This window comes from Bufo bufo, chromosome 1 (assembly GCF_905171765.1).
Source record: "Bufo bufo chromosome 1, aBufBuf1.1, whole genome shotgun sequence".
Lineage (NCBI taxonomy): Eukaryota > Metazoa > Chordata > Amphibia > Anura > Bufonidae > Bufo > Bufo bufo.
The window spans coordinates 281,123,108-281,140,473 of NC_053389.1; the positions used below are offsets into that span (position 1 = coordinate 281,123,108).

Here is a 17,366-nt window from a genome sequence, read left to right on the forward strand (position 1 = left end):
GATCCACCCAGGGGCATGGGTGATTCACATCGTCACAGCCATCTTGCGCCCTATGGACTCAGCAGGGAACAAGTACTGCTGTTTATGCAGCCCACAGTTTGGGACCAGGAGGGTGTTCGAGAGCGTAGCCGGGATAAGATATTCTGAGACACACAGATGTATGTCAAACAAGAAATATATTACGACATATCTGCCATCATTCTTAAAAATTGGCCATCCCATTTAAATATATTCTATGTATATTTGAAGTATTATGCCCAGTAAGGGCCCTTCTCAAATTAGCCAGAGCAAAGGGCCAAAAAGAAAGATGAGGGAATTCAACCAGGCCATGGATTATATGGTCACCTAAATATTTTACTGGCCACCATGAAATACTACTTCCCAGAGGGTGCGATGTGTGACCACTGCCACCTTCTGCAGCACCCAAAGAGGTGATCACTGGAGTGATGTGCAGTTGAGATGATGGCCGAGGCAGAATTGTTCAGAGAAAGAGGCAACACCTTCAAGAATGAATAGAAGAAATTCCCGTAACCGGTGCCTGTTCCCATGTAAGACCAGACTGCAAAATTAAATGGAGTCGCCTTGGGGACAAACTGCACTTTGACTATTTTTACTGCAGGATTACTCCTCCATTGAAGTCTATATGACAGAAGGCCAGATCTGTGTCTCTGTAGCTCATCTGGTACATATGTTTCATACATGTCTTCCTTATATTTTCTCTAGGTGCTGCCATTCCCTAATGTTCTGGAGAGCTGCCTGGTCCTACTTCACCTCCCCTCTACTAAGCTGGCCTTGGATGTACATGGACAGGCGATAAGTCTCCTGCAGAGACATGGCTCTGGGTCACCCGACTACCAGAAAGTAGCCAGCAAGTTTGTGTCATCATTACAAGAACAGCAGTCCACAGACTAAGTTGGCTTCTGACTGCTTCCAGGTCTGCAATAACCACCGCACTAGTGCCAGCATCCATCAGCTGCCTTTGCTTCTCTCTGAAGCTCTCTAGTATAGTCATCCATCCAGCCTGAGTATATTTATAACCTCTGGGATATGGATTATGTTCCCAGCAGTGGTCTGACCAAGGCCTTAGGATGCATGGAAGATGCTGAACTGTAGCTTTGGACACTCTATGCCACAATTATGATGCAGTTCAATGCCAAGGACCCATTTTCTTTTTGTTTTCCATATTCTGCTGTGTGCACGTATCTTTAATGATATGCAGCAGTGAGTGCACTCAACTCCTCATCGTGGAAGTGTTGTTTTTTTTTTGTGATGGACCTGTAGTTTATAGGGAATATCCATCTTTGCAACTAATTTTACTTTGGCAGTTAAGAATAAAATACATTTGCTAATATTCTTGGTTACAGACCTACATTTTTGGCTACAGCTCCATGTTAACAGACTGCAGTCACTTTACCATACATTTGTCCTCTTGCTAATATATACGTAAGTAAGAAGTATAGGACACATAGGAGGGTGGCTGCAGGATCCGGGGTTGCTTGTAGTCTAACATGAAGACACACAGGTCTTCGGCAAAGGAGCCGTAGACACAGAATTAGGTTCCATTTTAAATGAAGAATACTTGAAAACGTGCTCCATTTTCACTTTAGTTGCATTGGAACAAAAAATAGTCCCATAGATGGGACCTTTCTTTAATGTGGTTGTATGACAGAAAAAAAGCACCTCACTTCTCTACAGAGTGTGGTATTGCAGCGAAGCCCTTTGCACTTCAATGATTACATATACCTAAGAATTAAGTTTAAAAACAGTTTCTGCCTTTTCTTCCACTTTCCAGGCTATTCTTGTTAGGCTGGATTTATACACTTCTGTGAAGCAGAGGATGGGAGATGCTACTCACTTAAGAGTCCTATTATGCCTTTTTTTCTTTTAAATAACCCCAGTAGTGTGCTGTACCTAGTGAAAAAAAAATCCTACTCGTCTGCTCTCCGTCGCTCTGTTCTGTAATCTTCTGGTCCCAAGCCTATAAACTTCTGGGATCTGGACTGGAGCATATGCACCGCTTCAACCAGCAACTTGCCTCAGCAGTGATGTGTTCCCAATCAGCACGTCACTGCTGGGTCACATGCTGCTTGGGGACACGTAACCATGGGCTGCAGTGACACATGTGAAGCCTTCCTGAAGTTTACAGCCCAGGGACCAGTAGTGGAATAGAGCTAGAACAGGGCATGATTTTCCACTAGGTACAACACCCTGCTGGGGCTGTTCTATAATAAAAAAAAAAAAAGCTGGTTATCCCACAAAAATATTATCACCTATTCTTTTAACCCAGCATGATACAAATAGTGAATTTAAAGAAGGATTCCCACAAAAAGTTTTAGTCTGTGACCTGTTAGAAAGGCACATAATGTAAACTGCAGAAAAGGTAATTTTCTTACCAGATACTGTTTGTGAGTTATAACCTTCATTCTGATCCTTAGCTATGTCATGTGTCCAACACTGACTTGTATAAATCACACAGCATCTTATATGTGGACAAGACATCAGTTTCTCTATGTATTCCTATGGAAGCCTCAATGTCAGTCTCTTAGGAATGAATAGACTGACTTCCTGTCCTGGGTCAGTTGGAGATCAGACCGTTGGTCACATGACACAGATGAGGATCAGAGGGGATAACTCACAAATACAGTCACTGGTAAGATTACCTTCACTACAGTTTACATCATGTACCTTTCTAACAGGTCAGTGAGTAAACATTTTTGTGGGAGTGCTTCTTTAAGCAAAAAAAAATATGACGCTTCTGCTGTAATGTACAGTATTTTCAACAAAATGTGGAGAAGATTCTGTCTTGTATATACTGTAATTTTCAAGTGTATGATTATCAGCTGGCTAAGAATTGTTTCTACAGAGTATCTGTTTATGATGCGTATGAACCTGGTTAAGGTTTAAATGGGGAGTTGCCTTTTTTCAGATACAGCAGCTCTGCCCAATTCCAGTAAATTGAACTTAGCTGGAATACCAGCCACAACCCATGGACAGGAGTGGTGCTGTTTCTGGGAGGAATCCTGGACAATCCCTTTAAGACCAAGATGACGCCGCTATCTTACTAAGGCTACTTTCACACTGGCGTTTTGGCTTTCAGTGGTGTTCCAGACGGATCCGTGTTGGCTATGTTGCAGATAATACAAACGGATCCGTTCTGAACGGATGCAGACGGTTGTATTATCTGAACGGATCCGCACCAAACGCGAGTGTGGAAGTAGGCCAATTGCAGTTTATATCCCTAACATTTCGAAGCACTGCAGCTGTTTTAGTTTTGATAATCTGAAAACGATACAGACATCATTTACAGCTTGGAAAAATACTAATGCACATTGCATTCATTACAAGAGAAAATAGTCCTAGAGGACAAAGAGTATTATGGTTAGTTACAGTGGTCATGTCTGCTTTAACTGTATGTATGTATGGGGAGTATGGTGGATGCGATGCATTAAATTACACTGTGAACCTACTTGTACAATATGTTTTCTGTACTCGCCTACAGCCATGCCAAGGAAGACTTTTAAAGGGCTTCTGTCACTCCACTAAACTCATTTTTTTTTTTTTTTTGTCTCCTTAAAATCCTTATGCTGCGATTTCTCAATATATAGGGCTATTACGCAGTTTGGTTCAGTAGTTATATAAAAAAACTGACTTTTATAATATGCGAATTAATATGCAAATTACCTCTCTAGCAGCAGGTAGGGCGGCTACCTGCTGCTAGCAGCCGCATCCTCCATTCATAATGACGCCCCCTCCTCATGTTGATTGACAGGACCAGCCAATGCGCTCGTCCTCTGACTGGCCCTGTCTGCGTTTTAAATCTCGCGCCGGTCTTCAGTTGGCGCAGGCGCACTGAGTGGAGGATGCTCGCTCGGCCGCTCCATCCTCAGTGCGCCTGCGCCGGGTGTACATGTGACGTCATCGGCGTGAGGATGGAGCGTCCGAGCGAGCGTCCTCCACTCTGAAGACCGGCGCGAGATTTAAAACGCAGACAGGGCCAGTCAGAGGATGAGCGCATTGGCTGGTCCTGTCAATCAACATGAGGAGGGGGCATCATTATGAATGGAGGATGCGGCTGCTACCAGCAAGTAGCCGCCCTACCTGCTGCTAGAGAGGTAATTTGCATATTATAAAAGTCCGTTTTTTTTTATATAACTACTGAACCAAACTGAGTAATAGCCCTATATATTGAGAAATTGCAACATAAGGATTTTAAGGAGACAAAAAAAAAATGCATCATAAGGAAACTGCTGATAGGCTCCCTTTAAGGGGTTATTCCACGATTAACCCCTTAAGGACCCGTGCCGTACATGTACGGCGCTGGTGGACGTGACTTAAGGATCAGCGGCACGTACCCACCAGTCACTAACAGCCGGGCCCCTGCTGCATACGCCGGCATCGGTGAAAACACTGATGCCAGTGTGTTAACCCCTTGTATGCCGCGGTCAATGCTGACCACGGCATGCAGAGGGTATGGGTAAAACATAAAATTGTAAAAAAAAAAAAAAAAAGAAAACCAGACATTGGGTATTGCCGCGTCCGTAACAACTGGCTCCACAAAAATATCACATGATCCACCCCCTCACCTGAATGCCGTAGAAAAAATAAAATAAAAACTGTGCTAAAACAATAATTTTTTTTTGTCACCTTACATCACAAAAAGTGCAACACCAAGCGATCAAAAAGGCATATGCCCCCCCAAAATAGTACTAAACAAACCGTAATTTCATCCCACAAAAAATGAGCCCCTACATAAAACAATCGGGCAAATAATAAAAAAAACTATGGGTCTTAGAATATGGAGACTCTAAAACATGATTTTATTATTTTTTTTAAATGGTGTTATTGTGTAAAACTTAAATTAAAAAAGTATACATATTGGGTATCGCTGCATCCATAAGAATCTCGCTGTATAAAAATATCACATGAACTAACTCCTCAGGTGAACACCATAAAAAAATAAAAAAGTGTCAAAAAAGCCATTTTTTGTCACCTTACATCACAAAAAGTGTAATACCAAGCAATCAAAAAGTCATACGCACCCGAAAGTCATGGCAATCAAACCGTCCTCTCATCCCGCAAAAAATGACACCCTACATAAGACAGTCACCCAAAAAATAAAAACTATGGCTTTCAGAATATGGCGACACTAAAAATAAATTTTTAAATGCTTTATTATGTAAAACTGAAACAAACAACCCAAATTTTTTTGGGTATTGTCGCGTCTGTAACAACCTGCTCTATAAAAATAACACATGATCTAACCTGTCAGATGAACATTGTAAATAACAAAAAATTTTAACGGTGCCAAAACAGCTATTTTTTGCTACCTTGCCTCACAAAAAGTGTAATATAGAGCAACCAAAAGTCATATGTACCCTAAAATAGTACTAACAAAACTGCCACCTTATCACGTAGTTTCCAAAATGGGGTCACTTTTTTGGAGTTTCTACTCTAGGGGTGCATCAGGGGGTCTTCAAATGTGACATGGCAACTTAAAATTATCCCAGTGGAATCTTCCTTCCAAAAACTATATGGTGTTCCTTTCCTTCTGCCTATACAGCAGTTTACTAAAGAATCGGGGTAATAAATATTTAGTTTTGTTTGGCTGTTAACCCTTGCTTTGTTAGCGGAAAAAAATGGATTGAAATGGAAAATCTGCCAAAAATATGAAATTCTGAAATTTCATCTATATTTTTCTTTAATTCTTGTGGAACACCTAAAGGATTAACAAAGTTTGTAAAATCAGTTTTGAATACCTTGAGGGTTGTGAATTCTAAAATGGGGCGATTTATGGGTGGTTTCTATTACGTAAGCCCCATAAAGTGACTTCAGACCTGAACTGGTCCTTAAAAATTGGGTTTTGGAAATTTTCTTAAAAATTTTAAGATTGGCTTCTAAGCCTTCTAACGCCCCAAAAAAAGAAAATGTCATTTACAAAATGATCCAAACATGAAATAGACATATGGGAAATATAAAGTAATAACTATTTTAGGAGGTATCACTATCTGTTTTAAAAGCGGATAAATTGAAATTTTTGAAAATTGCTAATAAGTGGACCAGGGCAGCCCAGCTCCCCTGTATCCCACCAGCCATGGGGTCACCTGCATTTCTGCAGTCGTCCCCCCCGTCCCCATACTCCAGCCTCCCTTTCACCCAACTGCTAGCGGCTGAGGAAGTGACCCTGTTGGTACCCCGCGGGGAGGTAAAGCAAAGAGGATGAAGATGGGGTGAGTATGGTGAATATAACCCCCCTCTGTCCACTCCATCACCTCCTTCCCTCTGAGCCCCGCCAGTGCCGTCTCCCAGTGGTTTCATTTGCATCTCGCCTCTGGGCATCAGGTTTGCCTGTCCCAGGCCTACATCGATCCCAGGGTTTGGGTAGTTCTTCAGCCATTCTTCCCGTTCTCTGTTCCAGCTGGCAGTTCTTCCAGTTGACCAGCAGCTACCCTCCTTCATAAGCTCTGCCCCCAGTCCTCATGAGAAGAAGAAAAGAATAACTCTTGCTGGCCCCTCATCCTTGTTGAGGCTGAGGCTTAACATTTCAATAGATAAATTAAATATATAATTAAAAATAAATGATAAAATAACCCCTTCTTTGCTTCTTCACCTAGCTGAGGCTGGCGCTTAAGATATCAAATATATTATTATAAAAAATAAAAAAAAGTTACCCCCTGGTGTTGTCCTGCACTGAACATGGTGACTATTACACCTTTAACCCCTTCAATAGGTGGTGTATTTGCTCTACTACCGCAAACGGTATCTCCTTACCGCACTTCCCCCCTCAACAAGTCCACCAGATGCGGTACATGCTGTCTCATTACCCTCCCTTCCACAGGTACTGGATACTGTACTCTGTGTACATGTGTGGGGTATAATGTTACCCTCATTAATATTAACTATATCATTTATAAGTGCCATTCTTTCTATTGTCGCCTTAGATTCATTTGTTTCCACTCGTTTACTCTGGGCCAGTCTTTGTAATTGTGCATGTCGTAAACATTGTAATTGTCGTTCTTCTGATGTAAGGCTTGCTCTCCTAGCTTTTTCTCTTTCAGCATGTCTCTTACATTTTTGTCTTTCTCTTATATCATTTATCGTCTCCTGTGTGGCTGTTGATAGATGTGTTGTGTCTGTTTGAAGATCTGTTATCCTGCCTCTCTTTGTTTTAGCTGGTTGCTGGCGTAGTGTTTTTTGTTCATCTGCAGTAAGACTTGCTCTCCTAACTCTGTGTCTTTTGGCATTTTTCTGACGCTCATTTTCCTTTTCTTCAATTGATCTATTTGCTCGTCTTTGTCTTTGAGATTGTTTTTTATGCTCATTTTCTCGTTCTTGTATACAGGGTGGGCCATTTATATGGATACACCTTAATAAAATGGGAATGGTTGGTGATATTAACTTCCTGTTTGTGGCACATTAGTATATGTGAGGGGGGAAACTTTTCAAGATGGGTGGTGACCATGGCGGCCATTTTGAATCCAACTTTTGTTTTTTCAATAGGAAGAGGGTCATGTGACACATCAAACTTATTGGGAATTTCACAAGAAAAACAATGGTGTGCTTGGTTTTAACGTAACTTTATTCTTTCATGAGTTATTTACAAGTTTCTGACCACTTATAAAATGTGTTCAATGTGCTGCCCATTGTGTTGGATTGTCAATGCAACCCTCTTCTCCCACTCTTCACACACTGATAGCAACACCGCAGGAGAAATGCTAGCACAGGCTTCCAGTATCCGTAGTTTCAGGTGCTACACATCTTGTATCTTCACAGCATAGACAATTGCCTTCAGATGACCCCAAAGATAAAAGTCTAAGGGGGTCACTGGATATGCGAAATTGCTACATGATGATATGTTTCCCTCTTTATGCCCTGAAGCTGGCACGTTCCCTGAGTTTTTCCAGCAAGATGGTGCACCCACCACCACATTATGGGTGTCAGGTCTGAGCATTCCTAGATGAACAATTTCCTAAAAAGTGGATTGGTCGTCGTGGGCCAGTTGAATGGCCCCCAAGGTCTTCCGATCTGACGCCCTTAGACTTTTATCTTTGGGGTCATCTGAAGGCAATTGTCTATGCTGTGAAGATACGAGATGTGCAGCACCTGAAACTACGGATACTGGAAGCCTGTGTTAGCATTTCTCCTGCGGTGTTGCTATCAGTGTGTGAAGAGTGGGAGAAGAGGGTTGCATTGACAATCCAACACAATGGGCAGCACATTGAACACATTTTATAAGTGGTCAGAAACTTGTAAATAACTCATGAAAGAATAAAGTTACGTTAAAACCAAGCACACCATTGTTTTTCTTGTGAAATTCCCAATAAGTTTGATGTGTCACATGACCCTCTTCCTATTGAAAAAACAAAAGTTGGATTCAAAATGGCCGACTTCAAAATGGCCGCTATGGTCACCACCCATCTTGAAAAGTTTCCCCCCTCACATATACTAATGTGCCACAAGCAGAAAGTTAATATCACCAACCATTCCCATTTTATTAAGGTGTATCCATATAAATGGCCCACCCTGTAGATCTATTTGCTCTTCTGAGTCTTTTTATTTTAGCGTTTTTGAGATGCTTTTTTTTAAAATCTTGAATTGATCTATTTGCTTGTTTTTCTCTTTGTTTTTCAGCCTTCCTTTTTTTTTATGTTTACTTGCTGAGCTGACTGTTTCTCCAGGAGAAGTTGCTTATGTAGGATTTCATTGTCTGTGTCTTTTGTCCTACTTGACGTGTCCTTTTTTTTTTGGGTGGCATGTTGTTAGTAGAAAGTTCCAGTATTGTTACTGCAATACTGGCTTATATGTGGCTGTAATATACGTCACTGGCACTGAGTGGTGGTGCTAAGACTGCTAGCACTGTGGCTGGTGGCATTAACTGATGGATGATACGACTGGCACTGACTGGTGGCTGTTGCTTGCGGCACTGACTGGTGGCTGAGACTGCTGGTACTGTGACTGCTGAGACGGCTGGCACTGACTGGTGTTGCTGAGACTGCGGCTGTGCCTGAGACTGTTGACTGCGGCTAATTGCTGAGACTGCTGGCGCTGAGACTGCGGGCATTGTGACTAGTGGTGCTGAGACGACTGACACTGACTGGTGGCTAATACTGCTGGCAGCAGCTGCAGTGTCTGTATCGATGTCTGACAGGACTGTAATGGCAGCTGCGTGGTGCGCTGCAATTCTATTGGCCGGCGCGCCGCGCATTTAACTTCGGCACGCACGGACACATCGCAGGCATTTTATTATATAGGATGATTTTGGATTAATCGTGGGATTTTTATGAATATCATTAAGCATTATATTTTAATGAGGGTTATTAGTTTAATTCAGTGATAGCTACCTATAGACCCTATATTGAGGAATCAATTATGGCCTCTATAACACACCCTCCATTCTTGAAATCAGACCTCAGATCAGAGCCTAAAGTTATGGCCCCTATATAACACCCCACTTCATCTTTTAAATCAGACCCCCTGGCCCCTATAACCGCCCCCCTCCATCCTTTAAATCAGACCACCAAAGTCATGGGCCCTGATTTATCATACTTTCACTCCAGAATTCTGGCGTCAAAAAGTCACAAAAATAGGGCTTTTGCGACTTTTTGGAACTAGCTTGGGCAAAATTTTGCGACTTTTTTCCACTCACTTGCACAACATTTTGCCGACTTTTTGCATTTTTACACCACTCACTCCAGTTTTGTAATGTGAGTGGAAATGTGCTCATGGTTACCTATGTTAATGAGTTTCACACAAGATTTATAACTGACTTAAAATATTCCCCTCATGATAAATTCCCCCCTGGTTTTGACAGCTTTAGAGGCTCTGGGTTGAAATAATAAATGAAACCCTCGAGAAGTTGCCCCATTTTGGAAACTACTCCCCTCAGGGTATTTATTAAGGTGTGGAGTGAGCATTTTGACACCACAGGTGTTTTGCAGAAATTAATGAGCAGTGAAATGAAAACGGCAAGTTCTCCAGAGATATGGCATTTCTGTGCCCAATATGCTGGACTCAGATGATGCCATCTAAGACACCCTATACCCTTTAAACTGTTAGGCGGGTTCTACTGGGAACGGAAATGCCTTTAATGTGGACATAAACTGCTGTTCAGGTACACTTCAGGATTCAGACGCGAAAGGCCAGCGTGGATTTTGATGGACTGGTTTACAGGCGCCATGTTACTTTCAAACAGCATCTGGGGTAGTAGTACAGCCATTTTCTGATAACCACCATACTTTTTTTTTCTTGTCCTCTCGACAGAGCTGTGCGAGGGCTTATTTTTTGCAGGATGAGTTGCCATTATCATTGGTTCTACTTTGGGGTACATATGACGTTTTTTTCTATGGCAACTAAGAATACTTTTTATTTTTTATGGCGTTCACCGTAGGGGATAATTTTAATGATATTGATGTTGTCCAGGTCGTTACGGGCGCGGCAATACCAAACATATTGGTAAGATTTTTTTCATTGAAAAGCGTATTTTCAATGGAAAAAAAAAAAACGGGGTGCCGATGGGAGACAGAGGTAGTCCGTTCCCTCTGTCAGCACTTTACATGCAGCGGCCTCCATGTAAAGTGTTAAACAGCCTGGATGGGCACTCCTGCCGATCCAAGCTGTTAGAGCAGGGCCGCGGCTCTCTTGTAAGAGCCAGGCCCCTGCTCCCAGCGGGACCCGTGCATCGCTTGGACTGGGTCGCCGTAGGAAAAGCAGCAGACCAGCCTAAGGCCCCTTAGTGACCGCCGTAAAAAGGCGTATGGGTGGTCACTAAGGGCTCTTTTACCCCCTTAGGTGCCGCACCTGAGGGGGTTAACTGCCGCTGATCGCGGCTATGTGACTCTACTGCCGATACCTGTATTTGTATTAAGCGAGGGAACCTGTCACCTAAAAACACTTCCCAAACCACCAGCATTACCTTAAAATAGCCAGCAGTATGTTTAAAAATATCCTTTTCTTCCGCCAGCCAGATGCACCAAAATCTTGAAAAATGAACTTTAATCCCCTGCATGCACTATGTAACAGCAGAGTTTGAAGTCAAGGGGGCAGCGGCCTCCTCACTTCAAGTCAGGATAACCACACCCCCTTTCCCTGCCCCTTTACCTCTGATTGACAGCATGAACGTTCTGACGCGCACTCACCCCCGGGAGCCTGCGAATTGAGCTGCTGAAAACTACCTAACAGCGGTATACAGCTCAGGGCTCGTGTGTGAGACTTCGGCCGGCTTTTGCTGTACAGCCGAAAACTATCGGCTGGCTGTCAATTAAAAGCGAAGGGGTGGGGAAAGGGGGCGTGGTTATCTTGACTTGAAGTGAGGAGGCCGCTGCCCCCTTGACTTCGAACTCTGCTGTTACATAGTGCTGCTGAGGGAACATGAGCGCGCTGACAGCAGCACTCTCAAGTTCTGTGATGCTAGGCTGTGATGCCAGTATTGTATCGATACCGGAACCATAGTATCGATATTTCGATACCCGCAACAACCCTACTTCTTGGTGATGTAATTTCACCCATGCAATCTCCCCTGAACGTAATTGAAGGCATTTGTGACAAAGGTATAGTTATATTTAAATGTAGGAAGGAGTTAATTATATAACAATTCTGCAGACACATCTACTTTACTGTCAGAGAAGAACATAGATCTTTTCAGCCATTGGATGGAAACTAAGGCTCTTCAAAGCAGGGCTGTGGAGTCGGAGTCGAGGAGTCGGAGTCGGGGTCGGGGGAAATTTTGGGTACCTGGAGTCGGAGTCGGCAAACAATGCACCGACTTCTACTAAATTTAGATTGGAATAAAAATTTAAAAAAAGCAAGTTTAAATGTCCCAATTCACAAAAAGTTATAAGTAATGACTTCTCTACTGTAAGAAAAAAGACCAATGCATGCAGTGCCTCACGTAACCGCAAAACGAACACGTTAAGTGACCGTGAAGAAGCATGCTTTTCATGTGCTTCACTATATGGCACGCAACGCACAATTAGGAGCTGCAATACTTATACTTTCCATAGTGTTGTGTTCTGCTTTTACAAGGAACGCAGCGTCCATGTGTAACCTAGCCTCTCACTGAATACTGAGTAGGTAAATATGTTTTTTGCAGGACTAGAGACACTTGTATAAGTGAAGGGAATGGAGGGCCAATAGTTCAAGACTGAAGCTGTAAACCATTGGAAAAACTGCTGTCATTTAGCTAAGGCTATAAAAACTTGTAAACTCCGATTGTTAGCTTAAACTTTAAACATGACTATGGGATTCTCCTAGGAAAATCATGCTTTAGAATAAATGGTAGGTTGCGTTTCTTTCCCTCAAGGAATGTATAAAATACATTCGCATATTAATACAGAGGAGTCGGAGTCGGAAGTACATAAAACTGAGGAGTCGGAGTCGGAACATTTATCTACCGACTCCACAGCCCTGCTTCAAAGTTAAGAGTTTGTTACCGTTGTAATGAATATACAGTTGTGTTCAAAATAATATCAGTCAGACATCACTAACCTGATCAATCACTGTTTTTGGTAGAAATTATATTTCTACATGGCAAATAATTTACTAGCAGGTGTAGTAAAAATCCAATAAACCCAACAGTCATGACATGCATGCTGCTGATTGTGTAATTGAAAGGGGCATGTTAAAAATAATAGCAGTGTGGAGTTCAATGAGTGAGGTCATTCATTCTTTGAAAAACAAGTGGCAATTATTGCCCTCATTTAAAGGAAGGCTGAAAATGTTGTACATGCTGGTTACAGTGCATTTCTCTCCGAAATTATGAGGAAAAAGGGTCGTTCCAGATATTGTTCAGAAGAACAGCGTACCTTGATTAAAAAGTTGATTGCAGAGGGGAAAACATATAAAGAAGTGCAGAAAATGATCGCAAATGCTTTAAAATGGCAACCAAGGAGTGGTGCATGCGCGTGGCTCACGAGGAGGTCATGCTTCAGTGAGCTCCGCTCCGCTAGTCGAGCTATCCCTGATCTTAGCGCCTTTCACCAGGCTCCATTAAGCCTCGAAACTAATGCAAGGGACCCCGAAGATGACCCGCACCAAAGGGAGACCTAAAATACTGGGTACTCCCGTCCAATCTCAGACTTTACCGGAGATATTCCGGCAGACCAGACAAACTGTCATGGCGGACGGATCTACAGAACCCGCCAGTCCTGCCTCCTCGTGTGACGGCAGGCCCTCGCCAGACATGGCTGATCGTGGCACAAATCAAGATGATTTATATAAGAACATAGCGGCCCTGTTCCGTGTGGAGTTATCTCAAGCTGTCTCAGAATTTTCCCGTTAGATACAAGATCTGGGAAACAGAGTCTCGGATCTAGAGACAAGGACAGATGAACTCTCTGACGCTTTGGGCCGTGACAGAGAAGACATCAACACCCATGAGACCCAGCTGGCAGAGTTGGAACTTAAAATAGAGGACCTTGAGAACAGGTCCAGGAGAGGAAACCTGCTAGTCAGAGGCCTCCCTGAATCGTATCTCGATATACAATCCACTCTATCCTCCCTGTTTACAACTTTACTGCCACAAATGGAGTTGAACCTCCTGAAGATGGATCGAGTTCACAGGGCTCTGGGGAAGCCTCGCAATCCAGACCTTCCAAGGGATATAATCTTTAAATTCCACCATCCGGAAACGAGGGATAAAATCCTAGCAGCAGCCAGAGGCCTTCCTGACTTACCTGGACTTCCTGCCTCAGTCCACCTTTATGCGGACTTGGCTCCGTCCACGCTTCGTAGGCGCAGAGAGATAAGACCAGTCACCCAAGCTTTGCAAAAAGCACAAGTGAGGTACAGATGGAGATTCCCCTTCAACCTGACCTTCTAACTGAATTCCCGCTTCCACACGGTCCACTCAATATCAGAGGGACTTGAAACATTACAGCGTGCAGGGATCTCCTGTGACCACCAAGCCCCGTCAACCTCCTCACCGAAACCGCAACGACCGGCGAGAGTGTGGACCAAAGTTCCCCCTGCCTCTAGTGGTCTGAACAGAACAAGGATCACCTGAACTATCTGCAATCTTTGATTTATACCCAGCTTGATAGCGGTAATGTTCAGCTTTATTATATACCCTAGGCCAGGACACTAGGCCAGTTCTGCTATTACAGGGAATCGATAAAGCGGACTTTCATGTTGACCCTAATCCTGGGATCTTGAAGGAGTGTATTATTGGCCTATATAAGGCTGGTTCTATCCCATCCGCAATTATCATTTGTTTTGGGCTTAAAGGCTCAATTTACTATTCAATATTATTCATGTTCTGCTAATGTTCAACTGTATTGTTGTTCTTTTTTTGGAAATTATGCCTATGGTTATCAACATATATGCTAGGGTGGATTGGGCCATTGTATTGGAGGCGGCCCTGGGAATGGATGACGTTTGGCGTTTCCCCAATATTGAGAGTTTGTGCTCGCATATTTAATATGTGCAAATTACTAACCCATAATGTAAGAGGTTTAAATTCCCCTAGAAAGAGAGAGACAGCTTTTTCTATATATCTTAAACACACACCCGACGTCATCTGTCTGCAGGAAACTCATTTCACCCCTACCTCCCACCCGAAATACTTCCACCCGCAGTATTCTAGTTTTTATTCATCTACTTTCACATCGAAATGCAGAGGGGTTATCACTTTGCTGAGAAACTCTTTTTTCCTTTAACTGTCACTCAGACATGCATTGATCCAAACGGGAGGTATGTTATTGTTGTGGGGACTTATAGAGAGGAATCTCTTTGCTTAGTTAATACTTATGCCCCTACTGAAGACCCCATCACCTTTTTTGAAACCATGAGCCGGGTAATTGAAACACTCACATTCCACAAATTAATATGGTGTGGGGACTTCAATTTCACTATTCATCCTGTACTAGATCGCTCTACCCCACCCAAAACCCCACATCCTGTAACCCAGACAAATAAGATTAAACATGTCCTACAATCCCTATCCTTAGCTGATAGGTGGAGGGAACATAATGGTCCACAAGGAAGTTACACCTATTATTCATCAGCCCACCAATTGTATACCCGTATTGACATGGTTCTAGCATCCACTGCTCTCCTCCCCTATTTGTCCTACTCCAGACATGTTGTGTCTTCATGGTCAGACCATGATATGGTCATCTCAGATTTTGCAGCTCTCAATCAAAGTCAAACCTCGTTTCATTGGAGACTAAAAGAGTCACTTCTGACTTACCCCGGCCCTATTTACCCAGCTACAGGATGATCTTTCAAACTTTCTCACAGAGAATGTCTCCTCTGAAATCGACCCTATGATGTTATGGCTGACACATAAAGCATACATGAGGGGTAGATTGATTAGTGTAGCTTCCAAACGAAAGAGGGAACGAACTCAGGCCCAGATAGGTCTGGAAAACAAACTGAGTAAACTAGTTTGGGCCCATGAGTCACAGAGGCCAACTACCTAAAACTTAACTTTTATTCTTATACCATAAGATAGACAATATCCCTCTCTGGGGAAAAAAATATATATACAACACAGACATGTATTTCATTTAGAAGGGGGAGATGTCTTCGGGACCGACTGGTTCACAGCCACTATTCAGGACCTGTTCCAAGGGGAACATGGCTCGACCGCAAACCACTAGGCACATTTTGATGCGGGTCCTGCCTAACCTGTAAAAACATTAACCCCTCTAAACAGAACATCTGTTCACTTACGGGCAGAATGTATGATATACGGGACTTTATAAACTGCCGCAGTAAGGGAATTGTCTACTTGGCCCAGAGCACGTGCCGAAAAGATTACGTCGGTAAAACGTCCAGGGAATTCCGTAGACGAATCCTGGAACACGTGAATGATATCAAAAACAAGAAGGACACACCGATAGCCAGTCATATGTGGGATGTCCACAACGGGGACTCCCGATTAATCAAATTCTCCGCTCTGGAATTAATCAGACCTTCCCCCAGGGGGGGTGATTGGGACCGGAGGATCCTCCAAAAAGAAACTGAGTGGATCTTCCGGTTCCGCTCACAATCTCCAGGCGGCTTAAATGAACAACTGACCTTCTCCAGTTTCCTATAAAATATACGGTTATCCTGTCAGAACCACTTTTTAGCTTCTTTCCTCACTTAAGACGAAATTGGATATCGACACGCGAAGTGTCAATTTCATTATCACTAGGACCTATCCAATGATTCAGGTCGTATTAGTATCATATGTATTTGTCACACATTGCACGACTACCCTAGCTCCAGGTTGGAGGGCAAACATCTCCAATTCTCACCCATGAGGTGTCATACCAATATCCCTAACGCATGAGATGCCAACGGTCTGAAAATGAATTCATTATTTATCATAATTCTAATATTGCTTGTCCATCTGCTCTCTCATATGATCAGGATGTGATATTTAATCGGGTGTAACACAAAATACACAATTGCACCTCCCCCATCCTGAGGTATATATATATATTTTTTTTATATATATATATATATATATATATATATATATATACATACATACATACATACATACATGGAGGAGTGACCCACACGAGTGTCATTTTTCTGAGTGGGGTCACCTCCTTGAATTGACTATTAACAGCAGACCCCATAATCCCGTTGCTGGATCACCCTACCTATTGAGTATCTGTAGCAAGGATAGATCTCTAATGACCTCACGTCAGTAACAACCAGCACCTCCCCTTAGCCGGCCTTGTACAGCAGGTGGAACGCATAGCCACGCCCATAGTGCGCGGTGCTGGAACGCAAGCATGACTGCGCTCCAGGCATCGCGTTCTTCTGATGACGTCGCAGGCCTGGATTGGCCGGTTCATGGTGGAACGCACGGCCATCTTGGAGCCTCGGCGTGCGTTCCACCTAGCATGATTTAATATATGAAAATGTATTTAACATGAGTACATTATGGCGATCTTCACTTATAGGAGTTGGAACAGGTTAGGGGGAAGGCGTAGGCATGGATGCATAGGATTACATCCATATATATCTTTTATTATGGCACCTGTCAACATAAGGGGCGATGTGGAGACTGGACCACATGTTGTCCTACCACCCCGGTGAATGGTGAGTCACTTCTAAGTACCGCCCCACCTGGGGGGTTTAAATCAGCTAGGGACTAGCACACAAATTGGAGCCTCATTTTCAGTGCCCCCTGGAGCACCCCAATCTGCAGGTCACCGCTTGGGACTCATACAGCACAAGATAAGTATCAATCTGTATCATTGTTCTTATTGGATTTTGCTGGCATTTGTTATAACACATCATCGCTGTGAGACCTTTGGCGGCTATAACACATCATCGTTGTGAGATCTTTGGCGGTCATATGTGACCTTGGGGTTGCTCCAGCTATTATTTTCTATTGTTTTCTCTCTTGATTTTGGTTTATGTGTTTTGAA

At 43.1% G+C, this 17,366-nt stretch overlaps 1 protein-coding gene across 2 annotated transcripts in view; it reads left to right on the forward strand.

Moving 5' to 3' along the window:
• The window catches only part of GEMIN5 (gem nuclear organelle associated protein 5), an 82,429-nt gene extending 79,839 nt beyond the window's left edge, over positions 1-2,590 (forward strand). For both annotated transcript variants that reach the window (XM_040440054.1, XM_040440046.1), the window contains exon 29: positions 724-2,590. In XM_040440054.1, coding sequence (XP_040295988.1) covers positions 724-912 — 189 coding nt within the window. In that variant the 3' untranslated portion in view covers positions 913-2,590. The remainder of the gene's footprint in view (positions 1-723) is intronic.
• Positions 2,591-17,366: the final 14,776 nt, after the last annotated feature.